We start from the raw sequence: 18,854 nt of genomic DNA, 5'->3' as shown, positions 1-18,854 counted from the left end.
GCGGAGATACGGCGGGCGTGGGGGGCCATTGCCCCCCCCCCCAGAGTCAAACGTGAGTCGACTGATCTAATGTATATATGTATAGATGAATTGACATCATCATCATCATCGTGCCCCCCCCAGCAATAATGACCTTGCCCCCAGACTTCCAAGTCAATCTCCGCCTACGGATCACAGGCGGGGAGGCTCCGGGCCGTGGGCCTTGGAATCCATGCCTTCCGCCCCGGCGCACTTAGCTCTCTCCAGCGTGGTCCAACCCCATGGGGTAAAAGGCTTATATCCCTCATGGGACAGAGCCAGGACCACGACTGGTCTTAGTGATCAGGGGCGCCAAAGTGCATAGGTTTTCACGTTTTCTCGAGTGAGAGGGAGCACCTTTTTGCTTCCTTCTCGTGTAACATGTAGGAATGAAGCCCAAGTGCAGGATCCTCATTTAAAATGATCAGCAAATCATAGGTTTTGATTGATTTATTTTTTTTCTAAATATTTATTCAATATTTTTTGAAATACTGTACTATGTTGGCGATTCGATTGTGCATTTTTAATACAAGTCGGGGGAAAAAAGGCAATAAAGGCCTCCGGCTCAAAATCTTTCCCACATAAAAAAACACCTTCAATTTTTGTATTGCTCTTCATAACACAGGAAAACACAATTTTTTCGTTAGCAGAAAAATTTGGTGACAGCGGATTCCATTCTCTTTATTTTTTACAGCACAACAAAAGAGAAAGAAGGTTGTATCTTCCTCTCCACCTCCTAATTTCCTGCAGGGGTAAACGAAAAGAAAAGAGCTCAAGTGTGTGTGCGTATATTTTTATCTGACAAAATCACTATGTACTGTACGTATATAGGTGCACTGCCCATCGCTTTTTTTATTTTCGAAATATAACCATAATATTATATACACTCAAACCTTCAATTTTTTTTCTTATCTCGGTTATTTTTCACGAGTATTCTATAGTTATTTGTTTAAATACGTACCTCAAAGATTTTTTTTTTAAGTAATGTATATCAAACGTATTTTGACACCCCTTATCATTTGGCGACCTGTAAAATTGCACCGGTCGCACGGCCCTAAGACAACCCCTGATATCAATTGAGATCATCATCACTCTGCCGTGTCCCGTCCCCTACACATACATTCAAGTCAATCTCCCCATTTGGAAAATTTTACAGAGATTTCTGTTTTCTGATTTCAAAAATTCCGGTAGTTTACAGGGTAAATATGGTCAGATTGCTACCGACGCAATTTGAAATCCATGTCCAAACATTGCAGTTCTTAATGCCATCTATCCAGAAATACTAGAACTTCATTTGATGAATCACAAACAGAAAAAAATAGGACGTATGTTGCCATCTTTTATCCAGGAAAGCAAACGAAACACAATCAACCAGTATTATCTCTGAACCATAGATGGCAGCAAAGTCATAATATATTTTTTCTACCAGTCACAGCCGTCCTGACTTTTACATGTCAACAAATATGGCGCCGCGCTCGTAATTTGCACCTAGGACTTGATGGGATGTTTCTCACCATATCACTGACGCAGCCACCGGCGCAACAAACTCTTTAAAAAGTGCAAGACAGTGCCGTCGTAAGTCGGGTTTTCCTAAGAATAGGTTTTTGCGCAGCGCGTTTGAGAGAGAATCGAATTGGATCATTTCGCGTCGGCAGAAACGTGTTACATAATCACTCTACGCGTTTGTGTTTTTCAAGCGTGACGCATCAGATCAGGGTGGCTATATAGTATACGGCCCTGGCATCAACTACTCTGTCGTCTGCATGCTCCGGTTTGAAGGCAAAGGAAAGAAAACACAACGAAAATGAAGAGGAGATCGGTGAAACGCGCAGCGCACGAGGCATTGAACTCCTCCAGAAGCAGTCGACCAATCGCTCCCAACGTAAAGTGCTGTCGTGAGGCGTATTGCGCTCTGTAGGAAAACAGTCATATTGCCTTTCTTATTGGTGAGTGGACGGCGTATCTCGTTGGGCGATTTATGTTGCACCGCGGCACAGAAAACCTGCTCCTAAGAAAACCGGCTTTAACGCATGGGCCCACCTGGACCATAGGCGGCATAGACTTGGAAGTCTGGGAGGGGGGCATGATCATTATTGCTGGAGGCACGATAATGATGATGTCAATTCATCTATACGTATATGCATTAGATCATTCGACTTCACCTTTGATGGTGGCTGGCATGCGTCCCCCCCCCCCCCCGTATCTCCACCCATGACCTGGACATGGAAAAGAGCCTCACAAAAATGAGAACTGGTTGAAATTTTCGAGAATTTTCCTGGTAGAGCCTCAAAAAATTCACTTCGTTCGGGACCTACGATGCTCTTATTAACAACGCTGAAGCCGGAGGGGGAGGGAGAACTCAGCAATGATTGTTAAATAAGGATATAAGCAGGGCCGCAACTTGGGACGGGGAGCAGGTGGGTCTGGTGCCCCTGGCGCTGAACCAGAAGGGGGCGCCGAGCTCACCCTTTAACTGCTTTTTCTACATTACAAGGGGCGCTAAAATGCCGGCCTGCCTCGGGTGACAAAGTATCTAGTTGCTGCCCTGGGGATAAGTACAATACATCAAATTTATATATACATCACCTGATGCAAATATGGTCGGTCTTGACCTACTGTAGTTTTCTTCTGAAAGTCGTGCGTCTTTGACATATATAATTTCCCTGTGGAAAATATTTCCTGTAGGTGACAATTTTACCACCATCTAGTTTTCAAAATTGAGACTCGCGATGGCAGGTGCATTTTCTTTTTCTAAATGTTGGATGGCTGAGTGACTAACAAAACATCTTGAACCCCACAGTTGGAGGCACGTGATCTCGTTTCCTTTTCATGATTTACTTTTTCATTTCTATTTTCATAAGCCTCAAAAGTTGCCCCTCACACCCTGCAGCAGGGCCCCTAGGCCAGTGGTTTTCAACATTTTGTAGCACGGTTTCATTTATTTCTGTTAGTGGAAGGCCCGGTCAAATATACGACTAAAGGAAAATGAATGGAGAAAAAAGAATGGCTAATCACGCGCGGCACGGTATGAATGATGTCAGGGCCCTGCGGTAGAGAAAAATTACCACAGGCTAGGATCTCTCGCGGTCCCCCAACACAGTGAATTTATAGCGTCAAAAACAAAAAAATGATGAAAATTTTCCCGGGCCTTGTCAGCCCTACCCTCATGGAGGTCATGAGTCGGGCTAGTGCATCACTAACATCATGTATATTGACATCATAATCGTGCATCCTTCCCCAACAGACTTTCAAGTCACCGCTGGGGTGGTCGAGTGGTCATAGTGGCGAACTCGCATTACGAGGTCTAGGGTTCAAACCTCACGATAGTGGTCGGCTGAAGTTGGTTTTCTATGGTTCCCAACTTCGAGGCGCAAATGGAGCCGATCTCCCCTTCAACCTTCAAATAGTCTCACCACAGAGGGCAACAGACGTTCAAATGCAATTCAATCATTACACTTCTCTTCTGAAATATAGGTGGTAGAACTGACACAAATCAGACGCAACCATCGAGCTTATTTTCAATGGCGGGTTAAAGTCGGTCGATGCCCCCGGGTACAAAAAAAAAATATTGGGCCCCCTTAAATTAGAAAAAAATGTGAAGTTTGCGTTTTTTGGGCCCTTTAGAAGTCGGAGCCTTGGGATAACGCCCGCCGTTAAATCCGCCTCAGCTAATATTAGTAATATAAGCCATAGGCGGAGATTGACTTGGAAGTCTGGAGGGGCAAGGTCATTATTGCTGGGGGGGGGGCACGATGATGATGATGCCAGTTCGTATATACATTAGATCAGTCGACTCCACCTTTGATGCTGGGCCCCCCCATCTCCGCCCATGATATAAGCTCGATGGATATGCGGCGGCTCACCAAAGACTGTGGCCAACGGTCGCCAATTGCGGGGACTGCGCGAGAGAATTTTTTGTGACTAGACAGACCTGAAGATAACGCTGATTCAACATGTTATGTTCTCGATGATACAATAAAAGTGGACAGTAACAGTGGTGACCTAGACCGAAGCAACCTTCTGATGACATAAAGATGACGAATCTACTCAGCCGAAGCCCAATGTGTGCAGCACCGCCGATGCCATTAAGATCAGGGTAGGACCTTTTTGTGATCGCTCTATTTTGTTTGGTCAGGATAACAAATGTTCTTATTTTTATTTTCGCAATTATATAACTAGATTCGCATAAAAGTCTGTATCCAAAAATGCCTAACGATAACTCTCCTAACCCTTCGCCACCTGACCCATCACCAGAAAACTTACAAATTTGTCGCGTTGCCTTGAAACTCCCGCCCATATGGCGGCAAAATATAAAGTTATGGTTCATTCAAGTGGAAAGTTGTTTTTCAATATCCGCCATAACTAACGACGCTACCAAATACAATAACGTGATTGCGGTTATAGATCCAGAAACGCTTGCTTCCGTTTCAGATATTTTATTGAACCCACCCGAAACAAACAAGTATGAGACTCTTAAACAACGGATAATCGAAGAATTCTCTGATTCTAGCACTTGTCAAGTACGCAAGTTGTTGTCCGAACTACAGTTGGGGGACAAAAAACCTTCACACCTGTTAAGGGAAATGAGAGATTTAGCCGGCAAATCTGTAGGCGACGATTTTCTAAAAACTCTATGGTTCCAACGTATGCCGTCAGAAACACTGGTGTGGTCAGGCCATCCTATCAGTTAGCTCAGAAAGCTTAGAGACATTAGCGAAAATGGCCGACAAAATAATAGAAGTTAGTAAAGACCTGAACAGGCCATCCTATCAGTTAGCTCAGAAAGCTTAGAGACATTAGCGAAAATGGCCGACAAAATAATAGAAGTTAGTAAAGACACATACAACAACAGCATCTATGCCATGGGGAGAGCGGAACGCACAGGGACCCCGCAGCTACATGTCAACAACGTTGAACCCGATAATCCCTCCCCTCTGACAGAAATGAGTGTCATGAGAGCGGAGATAGCTTCTCTTAGCAAAAAACTCGACCGCTTGTCTAGAGAGAGAGAAACAAACTATACGAGACGGAGGTTCAGATCTCCTTATCGTCGTTTCACTCCCTCATCACAAACAACCGGCTATTGCTATTACCATGCTAGATTCGGCAACAACGCCTTCAGATGTCAACAACCGTGCTCTTTTCAAACCAAGGAACAGGGAAACTAAACACGGCCGTCGACTATAATATATCGGCGACGTCAACACCGATGGCCGTGAAAACTTGTCGCCTTTATGTATTTGATAAAAGATCCCATTTGAGATTTTTAATTGATTCAGGATCTGACGTTTCTTGCATTCCACTCACAAAACATTACACAAAAATAGTTCCTGATTCATTTGAATTGTTTGCTGTCAATAACTCTAAGATACACACTTACGGCACCAAAGTTCTCAATGTTGACTTTGGATTAAGACGTTGTTTTGAGTGGAAGTTTCTCATTACAAGCGTACCAATACCGATCATAGGCGCGGATTTTCTTCTCAACTTTGGACTTTTAATTGATCTCAAACACCGCAGATTAATGGACAGTGTCACGAAACTTTCGCAAATTGGAAAAATTGAATATAACTCTGAAAACTATTCCATTAAGGTAATATCCGAAACTTCGGAATATCACAAAATCTTGGCAGAATTTCCTGAACTGACAAAAGTGTCGCACAAAGTGAAGCCTGTTCAGCATAACACTGTACATTACATCGAAACCACCAGCCCGCCTATACATAGCAAACCCAGGCGATTAAATCCCAAGCTCTATGATGCTGTTAAGGAGGAATTCCAATTTATGATGAATCAAGGAATATGTAGGCCTTCTAAATCGCCCTGGTCATCACCATTACATGTCGTATCAAAAAGTTCAGGCAGTATTCGTCCAGTGGGTGACTACCGCAAACTCAATGCCTGCACGGTCCCAGATAGGTACCCCATTCCCCACATTCAGGACTTTTCAAATGCATTACACGGTAAAAGTTGTTTTTCAAAACTTGACATTGTGCGCGCGTATTTTCACATTCCTGTTCATTCCGACCACATTCCGAAAACAGCTGTTTGCACACCTTTCGGCTTATTTGAATTTCCTTACCTGAATTTTGGCTTGTGTAATGCTGCCCAATCTTTCCAACGATTTATGAATGAGATTCTTGGTGATCTGAAATTTTGTTATGTCTATTTAGATGACATTTTGATTTTCAGTGACAGTGAAATTGAACATAAGGTTCACTTACGCACTGTTTTGCAACGGCTCAATAACTATGGCCTCACAATTAATGTTTCCAAATGTGTCTACGGTGTTGCGGAGATATCATTCTTAGGCCACTCCATTTCCAAACAAGGCACCAAACCCTTGCCAGAAAAAGTTGAGCCGATTCTCAATTATCCAAGACCAAGAACAATTAAAGAACTACGACGTTTCCTTGGACTACTCAATTTTTTTCGTAGATTTTTACCACACGCAGCACATACACAAACTACACTGAATAATTATTTGAAAGGGTAAAAAAAAACGACAACAGAGAAATTGCTTGGACTGACATAGCAAATAAGGAATTTCAAAATTCCAAAACACTATTGTCCAACGCAACCCTTTTAGCACATCCGAAACCCGATGCCAAACTCGTACTTCAGGTAGATGCTGATTCCGATTTTGCCATTGGCGGCGCACTGTTTCAGGTGGTTGACAACGAGCTTCAGCCTCTTGCATTCTTTCTAGGAAATTATCTCCCGCGGAATGCAACTACAGTGCGTACGACCGTGAATTGCTGGCTGCATATGCTTCTATAAAGCAGTTTCGGCATATGTTAGAAGCTAGGGACTTTTCTTTACTCACGGACCATAGACCACTAACATATGCCTTCAAGCAAAAATTAGACAAGGCTTCCCCTCGTCAATGCAGGCAATTAGATTTTATTGCCCAATTCACTACTGACATACACTATACAAAAGGTAGCGAAAACATACCCGCAGATGCACTTTCCCGCATAACATCAATTTCAATGCCCAATCCTATTGACTATAACGAAATTTCAAAGGCACAAGAACGCGACCAAACTTTAACTGATCTTTTACAAAATCCACGAGGATTACAGCTCAAAAAAGTGACTTTGCCAGACTCAAATACTTCACTATTTTGTGATCTCTCCACTGGCACAGCTAGACCATACATACCAGAACAGTTTCGTAAGCAGGTTTTCGAGACCATTCATAATATTTCCCATCCAGGAATTAAAGCTACAACTAAATTGATTCGGACTCTCTTCATTTGGTCTTCATTAAATAAAGATTGTAATAACTGGTCCAGACAATGTATACCTTGTCAAAAGTCCAAAATAACACGACATACGAAAACCCCATTAGGTTTATTTCCTGACCAAACTGAGCGATTTGATCACATCCATCTTGATATCATTGGTCCTCTTCCTCCTTCTGGTGGCAATGCCTATTGTCTAACTATGATCGACAGGTTCACACGTTGGCCGGAGGCGGTCCCGATTCCAGACATCAGCGCCGAGACTGTAGCTCGCACATTCTACTCAACATGGATATCTCGCTTTGGGGTGCCATCCAAAATTACAACAGATCAAGGCCGTCAATTCGAGAGCTCCCTCTTCCTAGCACTGGCAAGAGTACTAGGAATTCAACGAATACGGTCCTCACCATATCACCCGCAAGCAAATGGCCTCGTAGAGGAGCTACACAGACCCCTCAAAGCCTATAACACAGAACACTGGTGTACTGCTTTGCCCACTATATTACTCGGTTTCTGTAGCGTCTTCAAAGAAGATCTGAAAGCTACCACCGCGGAATTGATATACGGCACTAGTCTCAGACTTCCCGGAGAAATATTCGATCCCACTCCGAGGGAAACATCATCAAAAGAACTTATTGAGACTATCAAAGAACATTTTACAAAATTACGACCGCGACCAACATCTTGTCATGCACCACAAAGTATTTTCGTCCACCCTCATTTGAAAGACTGCTCACACGTATTCATTCGGCACGATGGAGTGCGAAAGCCGCTTCAAGCTCCATATGACGGACCATTTCAAGTGATTCAACGACGTGAAAAGACATTCGACATCGATGTCCGTGGAAAAAAAAGAACAGTTTCTCTGGACAGACTGAAACCCGCCTTCCTGGCTTCAGACGTGAACGATTCCAGTCCGTCACCGACAAGAATTACCTTACCTACGCCTCCCGTTCCTCAGACAAGAAAAACACGTTCCGGACGAACTGTCCATTTCCCGGACCGTAAGTTCGCTAGTGGGGGGGGGGGGGGGGGTGTGCGGCGGCTCACCAAAGACTGTGGCCAACGGTCGCCAAGTGCGGGGACTGCGCGAGAGAATTTTTTGTGACTAGACAGACCTGAAGATAACGCTGATTCAACATGTTATGTTCTCGATGATACAATAAAAGTGGACAGTAACAGATACAACACTAGATACGCACTCAGACTGTAAGGTACGAACAGTTACATTTCTGGCACAAGTCATCAGGTAGTAAATTGCCCATAGATGGCAACATACTTGAGTTGTGCTCGGTTTGAAACAAAGAAAACACCAAGTCCAAAAAGCTGAATATAAATGCACCTTTCTTTATTCTTCAACCGCTTTGTTCGTCTATCACCATCTATGTATAGTTTCTAAATTCACTGGCTATAGATGGCAGCACATCTTAAATACAACTCTCAACTGAATTAATTTTCTGTCAATTTATCGATATCCAACCCTGCCCATATTTCTCTCCATGAAATATGGCTAAAATTGGTTAGGAAATAAAATGAGGTGATTTTACTGTTTTAAAAACGACGAGAAACAGTAAAATCTTTCAAATATCCATATTTGTGGCACCACAAGTTTCAGTTTTTCAATGAATTATTTTTTTTTATTTGAAAATCTTATTTTGGTCAAAGCCGTCTCATCAAAGTGAAATAAACAAGTCGCCAAGTTCATAGGATCACGGTAAAGCTGTATTAAGAAGCTCTTAATACAGCTTTGTCACAGCAAATAAAGGGCCGTTCAAATCTGGTCAGAATATAATAAGAGGTTTGCATGTTACATAAGCTTATAGTTTAATTTGAGTGGATTTATATTAGTATTTCGCAAATGTCCAAAGCTGTGAGTAAGAATGATTCAGTGGATGAAGCGAAATTTTGCAACTGCACCAATGCAAGGGTTGAAGAATTGGGCTCTGGCGAATTGGTATGCACTTCGTGTGGTTCGGTTCGCGCCTGTGTTAAGCTCACCGGTGGCAACGAAGTCCACGACGGCTCCAAATTTCTGAGCTCGGAAAACAGAGCTTTCTCCGTTCAGTGCCGCCCGTCGGCTAATCTTTTCATCCGCGACGACACCAAGAAACGTCTCTCAGAAGGCAAGTTGGCTTGTATCGAAATCTTGAACAGGTTGGCGAGTGCTTGTAACATGGATCATCATATGACTGTACGTTCCAGGAAGCTACTGGATAGTATATTCGGGAAATACAGGAGAAACAACTCAGATTTCAGGCTCTTATTGGCAGGCAGCTGTGTTTACCGTGTCTTGCAAGAAGAAAAAAGGCCAGTCGTGTTGGCTGAGTTTTGTAAGCATCTCGGGAAAAACCACCAGACTTTCCTATCCGTCTATCTCCAACTGTGTAAGAAATTGGGCTTGGGAACCACCACTTCTAGTATCGAGGATCAAGTTCAAGTTACGCTTGAAAACTTGCCGTGTAAAACATCCGAAGAAAGGCAGAGGAAGCAAGAGATTGTTGGCAAGACTATCGAAATTTTGAACTTGGCGGAAAATCATTGGTTAAAACACAGTTATGCCAAGAGAAATTGTATCTTGGCTTCAGCTTATTTCGCTTGGAGGCTGAGTGACTTATCGAACAAAAACTGCAGCTTCGAGAGCTTTTATTACTTATACGACTTTGAAGCAACCAGATCAAAAGTTGAAGAACGGGTTCGGGATTTGTATAGACTGTTCATCAAACTGGCAAACCATATTCCTTATATCGACAAATCATTGATTACTAAAAAATATGTCGTATTCTTTTTGAAAGATATTTTAGAATGCTCTGAATACTTGTTGGACTGTGTCAAGGCAGAAGAAGCCTTAAATAATCCTGAACAACCTGTGGAAGCTGAATGCGCTGAAACTGACAATTTTGATTATTCTATATCGGATGAGCAATTGATTCCTGAATCTGAATGGAATTCGTACATTCGATCTGAAGAAGAAGTATCCAAGATCAAACTACAGCTTAAAAACAAAGGAAGAGCAAGCGGTGCATTTGTGTAACTTATTTCTTGTAATTCGGAAATATATATTCAAATACAGTAAAACCCCTTAGATGCAATCACCCTTATTTTACAGCCAAATTTCCCCTGTATAATAAAATTACGCATTTCATTCTGCTAAGGGAGGCAACTACTGCATTATCGACTTGCCCTAGGTAGTTGTGCGGAATCATGTGATATGTCTTGTCAGTCAGTACCATCCAACAGACAATCGATTGTTTTTTCGTCTGCAGAATGTTGGCGGATACAGAGCAACATTGTGTTGTTCGTTTTTTTAGTCGTAGAAGGAATTGGAGTTCACGCGATGAACATGCACTGTCATTTACTCGTATGCATTACTGGCACAAGCATTTCCGAGAGGGATGGGAATCTGAATGATGATACACTGCTGGTCAGTCACCTTGTTATTACTGACGCTTTGGTGAAAGAAGTAGACCAGATAATCAACCTAGAAAGACGACTTAGAATAAAGGGATATCAGCAAGGTGGTGGGAGTGAGTTTCAGTTCCGTTCATGCCATCATTAGAGATACAATGGAAACACTCGTCCTGCACACACGTCAATGACAGTGCATGTTTGCCATACACTGCCTTTGTTTGATAGAACTCATTTCAAGAACTCCAACTCATTCTGCCACTAAAAAACATAATTCCACGATGCTCTTCTATACTTGCAAACATTCCACAGACGAAAAACAATTGATTGTCTGTTGTAAGATACTGTCTGCAGACTGCCACCACATATCATGAGATTCTACGCAACTATCTAGGACAAGTCCATTCCCCCAACAGGGGATTGCTTTCTTTACCTCCACACAAAGTTTTGCCCCACTCATATGAAAATGAACCAAACTACAGTGGTCTCATTTTCATTTGATCCATACTTATATATGTATATATCTTGTTAATTGAAATATCTGTAATAGTTTTGTTAAGGTGGGTCCACACTATATATAATCAGACTTATATTCAAGTTATTCAATTGTGTGTAATATGGATGAGATGAAAAGTGAGACAAGTCATAGTATGTGATAATCAGCCTATATGCTCTGAAGTGAGACTAATGCTACACTTTCAATCTATGCAGGCCGTCGCAACATCATGGGTCTCCGGGAAAAAGTTATGCTCTCTACATCGCTGGAAGGAAAAACTTTTCTATATGCTTACTTTCAGGGCTGTAACTAGGGGTAGAGGAGCAGGCAGGTCTGTTGCTCAAATCAGATGGGGGTGTAAATTTCACCATTTAACCTCTCTTGCAACATGATGAGGGTCTCAATATGCATGCTTGCCTACACATAAATTTTTTCTCTGAGAGTGGCACCTTAAAATATTCCAGTACCATACATAATATAGGGCTTTTCCATTAAGGACCATTCCTGTTCTACACAAAGTTTTGGTGCTGTGGTCACAACCACTTCACATGCTAATAACTCAAAAGCCAGATGTGTCTCTTGATGAGCTGGAACCTCGCAAACACACACAAGACTTATGCATGGAATAGTGTGAACCTTTACAGAAAAAAAAATATGGCTGAATGTATTTAATCACCACAGTTTCGTTGTTATTACTTGGTCCAGGACTTGATAAATCACAGAAGAAAAATTGGTAGCAAGATAAATTCTTCAAGGGTCAAGAATGCTTCGAGAAAAATTGAACCTTCTCTTCCCCCCCCCCCCCCACCCAATGCAGTCTGAATTTAAATGTACTGACAAGGATGGCAGGAAATCTTTTTAATGTCCTCAGATTTGATTTAGGGAATCAAGAGTAAGAAATTTAAGGTTAAAAAGTACAAATTTTTTTGTCAGCATGAATACCATCATAAAAAAGATGGCAACAAATCACAGAACAGAAAACAAAAATGCTCGACTCCTAAAACATTTGGCTGATGTTTATTTTTTCTGTTTGTCAAGCCCTGATTCAATCGAATGTTTAAATTGATGAATCTGATTTTGTGCATTAATGTGATTTTATTGAAGCTTATAAAATGGCATCAAATACCTTTCAGACACTTAGGGCCAAATTGAATCTTCCACGAAGTTTGTGAGTGAGACACCAACTCACATTATTCTCTCAGTGATATCTTAATAGAAGGGGCCAATGAAGCCTCGAGTTAACAGGATCAAAAATTGACTTAATGAATTTTGATTTATGAAAATTGAAAAATTTGTTTTATGAAATATTACATTATAATGAGATCACATGGATCTGTACTGATGAATACAAAGTATCAATGAATAATTACAATTTCAAGGACAAAAGTTTTTGATTAATTACAGATTAAAGTAGAATTTTAATCTGAAATTATTGTTCTCAATATACCATGAAATAATTATGCAATTGCTTTATTGATTGTGAAATTATTTCTCTCATTGATTTATATGTTACTTTTTTCACTAATTCTGGAATTGTTTCAAAGATTCTAAAATTATTTATTTCATTAATTCTTATTTTACATGAATTTGTTTTTTTAGAATTATGTCATTAAATCTGAAATTATTTCATTAATTCTGAAAAAATGGTCATTTTAGAATTGATCAATTTTCAATGCTATAAGCATTTTTTGAAAATGGTTGGTGGGCCATGACAAAAGCTCTGAGGGCCAAATGTGGCCTGTGGGTCATGCATTGAAGAACACCGGTTTTAGTTGATTGGGATGTATTTACATACCGATTAGTTCCTATAATTTTTTTTCTTTGAAGTTTGTCTGTACCTTCGTATCATGATATTAAAGGATCAAATTTTACTATACTAACAACAATTACAGATGGCTTGTAAAACAGCAGTATAATTTTGTTCAATAGAATTGTTTTTGACAAGATGAACAAAAGAATTTGATATTAGTACAGATCTCTGCAATATAATACTTATATTAGGGATACATAAATTTCGTATTTACGAAATAACCATGATAAATGCAAAATTTGACGAATAAATGTAAAAATTTGAATTTTTACTATTCTGCGAAATCTCAATAATTTAAATTTTATCGTTAATTCTTCCGTGTGTTTCCAAACTATAATTGACAGCTTAACAGAATTAGAAACTAAATACGAAAATAAAGGATTTGGTATCAGACTCCGCACGTTACATGACTGCGTGCTTCAAATTATTAAAAGCACTTTTTGGTGACAACATTTTTCTCTACCAATGGTGGGCACATAAAGTGAATCTTGTGGATGACACAATCATTAAAGAATTCAATTCTGTTGTGGCCAAGACAAAGATAACTGTTTTTTCACTCAAGAAAAATGAGCAGTGTGTATTTAAGCTACCACTATCACTGTATAAGTAGGCTATTACTGGCAGCAAAATTCTTCCAGATGCCTGTAGAAATGAAGCAGAATTTGTGGTTCAAAAGTGTCATCCATCTGAGCGAATATCATATATTGCTGCTTTTCTCAATAAATATGAAGACTATTACTATTGCACTCCGAAATTCTAGTTCCAGTTGACTTTTGTTTCCGAGTTCTGTAATAAAATTATACTAATCGACAATTTTTTGAAAGGATCAAACTTCCCATTTGCACATGTTTTGTGAAGTTAGTAGATTTGGACTTTTTTGGGCTCAAATTTATAAAAGGATATTTTTTACGAGAAAAAAAAAATAATTGACAAATGAGTACAGCAGTCTCGCTTATCCGACATAAACGGGATGGCAGAACGTCGGATAATATGGAGGTGTTAAGGAAAAGCCTATTAAACGTAAAACTATGTTATAATTTTGCACATTACGAACCTAATAATCATGTTTACGGCAAAACAACAGAAAACATTTAGTGAGAAAATGAACTTACAGTTACAGAATATTTTGAAGTCAAATACAGTACTTAAAAAAGTTCAGTCCTGTGATGATTTAGAAAAATTTTGTAGTCTGTTTCCTGATGAGTTTGCTGCCAAATCTTGCATCTTTGCAGCGTGATTATGTCGATTCCTATAGATGCTTCTTGTTGCTCAATGTATTTAATTGCAGTTTCTAGAGCCTTAACTGCGTCGTTATGTGAAATTCTGAAAGCTCAACAGTTGGTGCTTGATCTTTTTTTTTTTTTAAGTGGGACGTCCGATAATACTGAAGGGCAGATAAACTAAATTCTACTGTATGTTGGAATTGATGAACGGCATAGTATTCTGTTGAAGACACAGCAGCAGAAAAGAGTTAAAATAAATTGACTTCACACATGACATCTAACCAGTGTCATCTTAATGCATGGGTCCGACCGAGCACGGCCAAGAAACCTCAAGTAAAAGATCTGGTTCAAATTATCGAGAGTAAGCATTTTTAGCAAGGCAGGTGGAGGGGCCTCAGAAAAACTATTTTAGCCGAGGGCCTATGTGATAAGGTATTTTTTTTAATATATTTTATTTTTTGCGAAAAAATGAATTTTTTTGTGAACAAAACAAATTACGAAATTTCTGACCTGAATTTTTTTTGCAATGCAAAATTTAGGATTGAAAAAAAAAAATTTTTTTTTGCGAAATTTAAGTATCCCTAACTTATAGTAAACAAGAAACAACGCTGCTGCAGCTCCACCTGTTAAATAATTTACTTAACTTCACATATAAAATTCATGTGATAGCGTGTTTGAGTTATGCAAAAATGTGTATGAAATTCTGTAAGTGATATAGACTGCATTATAGTCATGATTTTTAGTAGTTTTTGAATAAAGTTGTTGATCAGTGTGATCTTTTTATTGTTCACTATTGAAACTGAAAACATTAAAAATAAACTGCACAAAGTCTGCATAGGTTGATTTAACCATCAACTCATTGTTAACCAATAGGCCATTGGTTAACTAACAAGTTCTTAATATCAAGGAAACATATTTTGTGGACATTATGCCGAGGTGAACTCGGGAGAGTTGTTGAGAGTTCACCTCAGCATAATATCGAGAAAATACCTGTTTCCTTGATATCTTAGGCTGAGAAAAAAAAAGCTGTCATATCTCTCTCTCTCTACCGTCCCATCTGGGGGCTATTTCCACAAATTCAGAGAGGCTACTAATGCCTTTACTTCAGCGCCTATCACCACAGTGCATGAAATAAGGAAGGCAGGGTCGTGTAGATGGTAGTATGCTTGTCCAATTTGCAAGAGGGCCTGGGTTTGAGTCCCGGCGGAAACCAGAGGACTCCGAGTTCACCTCGGTATAATAACCAGAAAATGTTTCCCTAATGTATTACATTCTTTTATTTTCAAGAAGTCTTCCAAAGTCCAGTCTGTCAACTGTTTTTCTTGGATGAACAACAAATTATGAAGACATGTAAGTTTTTTAAGAATGACACTTCTTCAGGATGACTTTCAAAAGCACAGTGGAAAATTACAAGATCGAATGCAAATAATGTATTGCCCATCTTTTTTTAAAGGAATTTGTTTGCATTTTACTGTTTAATGCCATCAAGATTGTTTTTGGCAAATGAAGCACTTTCATTTATTTTGTTCTTTGTAAGCATTGTTTTCTTTTAAAACATTGTATGATTCTGCATGTCCTATAAAAATGCAGAAGATAATTGAATCGGGTAGCCTATGTATCCAACTGCTTTATTATACAAGCTGTTTCACATATGCACAAAGTGTGCATTATAATTTTGAATAATTAATGTTATTAACTATATAATGAATAGTCCAAGACCATGAAGTAATAAATACAAAATTTTTTCTATCCATTAGAAGTTAATAACTGTTCAAAACACTGACACAAATTGAGTTTTTTAACCATCAAACTAAGCAAAAGAAAAATTATTAAACCAAATGGTCCACGTATGCCTTCTAAAATAACCTGAAAAAACAATACAACTTCTGCTGTAGCAGCAAGTTTATGCTCTATCTCAGAATCAATGAACTCATTAAAGACAACAGTGAGGGATGCCAACATTCCACACACACAAAGGGAGAAAAAATAAGATTAGGTTTTTATAAAATCCGCAATAAAATTTCTATCACCATCTAACGATTGTAAGAGTGACTTCCCAGTCCAGCCAGTTGCAATGCTGATTTGCTCCTGCTAATTATTGATGACTTCACACACACGAAGCAAAACCTAAGGATCTAGAATATGTATTACAATTCACCAATAAGAAAAGTCTGTCAAGTTGGTGTGAGCCTCAATTATAAAAGTACTGCCCACCCTATACCCTAACAACAAGCTATCTGAATATGTGATGACATCATCATCCTTATGCAGTCAGACTCACTAATTACAAACACAGATAACAGATTTTCTCTATTTCCTGTGAATTTGTTATTATGTATGCTTATCAAGTGAGTACGGACATAAAAAAAAAGTTTGGATGTGACGAATATTCCAGCTGCTTTTTCTGACTTTGTTATAAGCAGATCTGACTGTTCGAGTGCTGAATCCATGATTGAAGGCAGTCTCCTCTGAGCAAAACAAATATTTTTGTCACAAAATCTGTACCTATTTGGAACCCCACCTTCCCAAAAATTCCTGGGGGGAAAAAAACACACCCTTATCATCTCCAAATGCTCCTCGAAGCGGACTGCAATAATTTTCCTTATTTTTGACAATAATTTTTTTTGTCCTTTCACCTCGGATTTGGCACCCTTTCTAGACAGCCGCCCAGAAACAATTAATTACTTCTGGGGCATCACAATAAATAACATCTTTGGTGAAGTTAACATGGTATAAGGAGCACTCTGTCTGTGGGTATTTAGTCGAGCACCCTGCAGTCGTCTATTAGTGGTGCAAAGAGGAACATATCTGACAGGAATCAATGCTTACGCAATCAGGTCACTTAATGGATGTCTGGTGTAACCATAGCTTCTACCTCTCCATGTATTTCTACTCGACCTTTCATGTCACACGTGTGTGTCTTCTCTTAACCACTGCAGCCAGTAGCATGCTATATTCATATATCTGCATGATCAATTTCCTCAAGCCCTACAATGTAAGTATATTTGAATTTTTCCAACTTTTTAAGAATTCTTTTCCAAGAAATTTTTTGCTTGGAACCAGGGTGAAGTTCAGAATCAGAAAGAATTCATATGGAAGAAAATATTTTATAATCAGCAAAATAGTGATAAGGGTCATCCTTGCTTAGTTGTCAAATATGTGACCAAGAATGAAGCTTAAATCATTTGAATGTTTCACAATGTAAAACCTGTGCAATCACTTTACATTCTCAGATTCCGTTTGAGGTACAACAATTTTTTTTAATGATTGGAAAAGTTTCACACAAAGAATCTTGTAACATGTTGTGAAATAAATTCTTGCATGTAAAAAAAAAAGAATTGGGAATTTACAACAGAACCGGAAAAAAAACTTACAAATACTTTTCCCAATGATTATAAATGACAAAACTTATTTATGTCATATTATACATATAGATCTGTTTTAAATGGGTACGTACGAGTATGAGAGAAACAAAAGCGAACAAAAATGAAGCTTGCACGTAATAATAATATGGGAAGTAAAAGTCAAGTGTCTGACGGGTATACACAATCCATAACATTACTTTCACCATCTGAACCTTCAGCTTCATCAAATCTTCTCTTCAATGTTCCTGTTAAAAAACAAAACCAATGCCTCTGAAGTTCTTAAAATGTAGAACTAAACTACAGAACATTGAGAAAAAAAGTGTCGCAGCCTTTTTTGTCCAGCGAATTACTCTACTCATTTGTTGCTGAATTACCTGTTGCCTGCGAAGTCTGCCCATGTTGCAACATCTGTTTGTTGGCTTTATATATAGGCTCATACTCCTAAAACAGAAATAAGTTTCATAAAGTATATAATTATATCAATAATTTGTTCAGAAAGCAGTTAAAGGAGAAATCTATGTATGAAAAGTAAAGTGTAAATATATGGGGGTGGGTTCAAACTCTTCTGACCAAATAGGTCGAATGATAGAACACATTCAGTCAGTGTTTCTCAAAGTGTGCATCATGGCAAGCTGGAGATATTCATTTGTGTGCCTATGCATGCTTTGAAGTGGTTCTTTCGTAAGTGAAAATAGCTACTATATATAAATTATTCTGGGGAGACATGGATCATCCAAATGAATTGGGTAAGGAAACTGTGGGTGAAAAAAGACATGTATGGTAGTATCACACCATGACTCAATGTATTCATGATGATAATCACAAACTGTACATGGAAAAGCTGGTGGTAATCGGTATAAAGCACAAAGATTAGAACAACACCTTAGAATGATACTTTGAGTAACAACTTTTATTCCTTAAATCAATGTTTCTCAAAGTGTGCTCCTAAGGCCATCGCAACCTTTGTCAGGGGTGTCGATGCGATCTGGAGATATTGATTTGTGTGCCTATTTATGCTTTGAAGTGGTTCTTTTAAAAGTGAAAATATATACTAAACTATTCTAGGGACCCGTGGCTGACAAAATTTTGAGAACCACTGCCTTAAATTGATCCATAAAATAAATTTCTTTCTCTTCTCAGGTTAAAATAACATCTTAGTATGTTTTGTTTCACTTTTTGGAACAAGTAAAGCATATTTAAGTAAAAATTTTCAACATGTATAAGCCCCCCCCCCCCGATTTTTTTGGGCTTTAAAATTGGAAAAGATATATTTATAATACCATGTATAAGA

General features: G+C 39.1%; 1 protein-coding gene across 1 annotated transcript in view; it reads right to left on the bottom strand.

Moving 5' to 3' along the window:
- Window positions 1–15,800: 15,800 nt before the first annotated feature.
- The window catches only part of LOC149082135 (serine/threonine/tyrosine-interacting protein A-like), a 40,695-nt gene continuing 37,641 nt past the window's right edge, over window positions 15,801–18,854 (bottom strand). Inside the window, exons 10-11 of the mRNA XM_089235634.1 lie at window positions 17,938–18,004; window positions 15,801–17,808 (exon numbers count right to left, since the gene is read on the bottom strand). Coding sequence (XP_089091760.1) covers window positions 17,723–17,808; window positions 17,938–18,004 — 153 coding nt within the window. The 3' untranslated portion in view covers window positions 15,801–17,722. The remainder of the gene's footprint in view (window positions 17,809–17,937; window positions 18,005–18,854) is intronic.

Source organism: Pholcus phalangioides, unplaced genomic scaffold, assembly GCF_987345545.1.
Source record: "Pholcus phalangioides strain wild (caught in Gottingen) unplaced genomic scaffold, Ppha-v1.0 ptg000009l_1, whole genome shotgun sequence".
In the NCBI taxonomy this organism is placed as follows: Eukaryota; Metazoa; Arthropoda; class Arachnida; order Araneae; family Pholcidae; genus Pholcus; species Pholcus phalangioides.
Note: the sequence above shows the minus strand (reverse complement) of the source record. Positions and strands in the feature narration are given on the sequence as shown.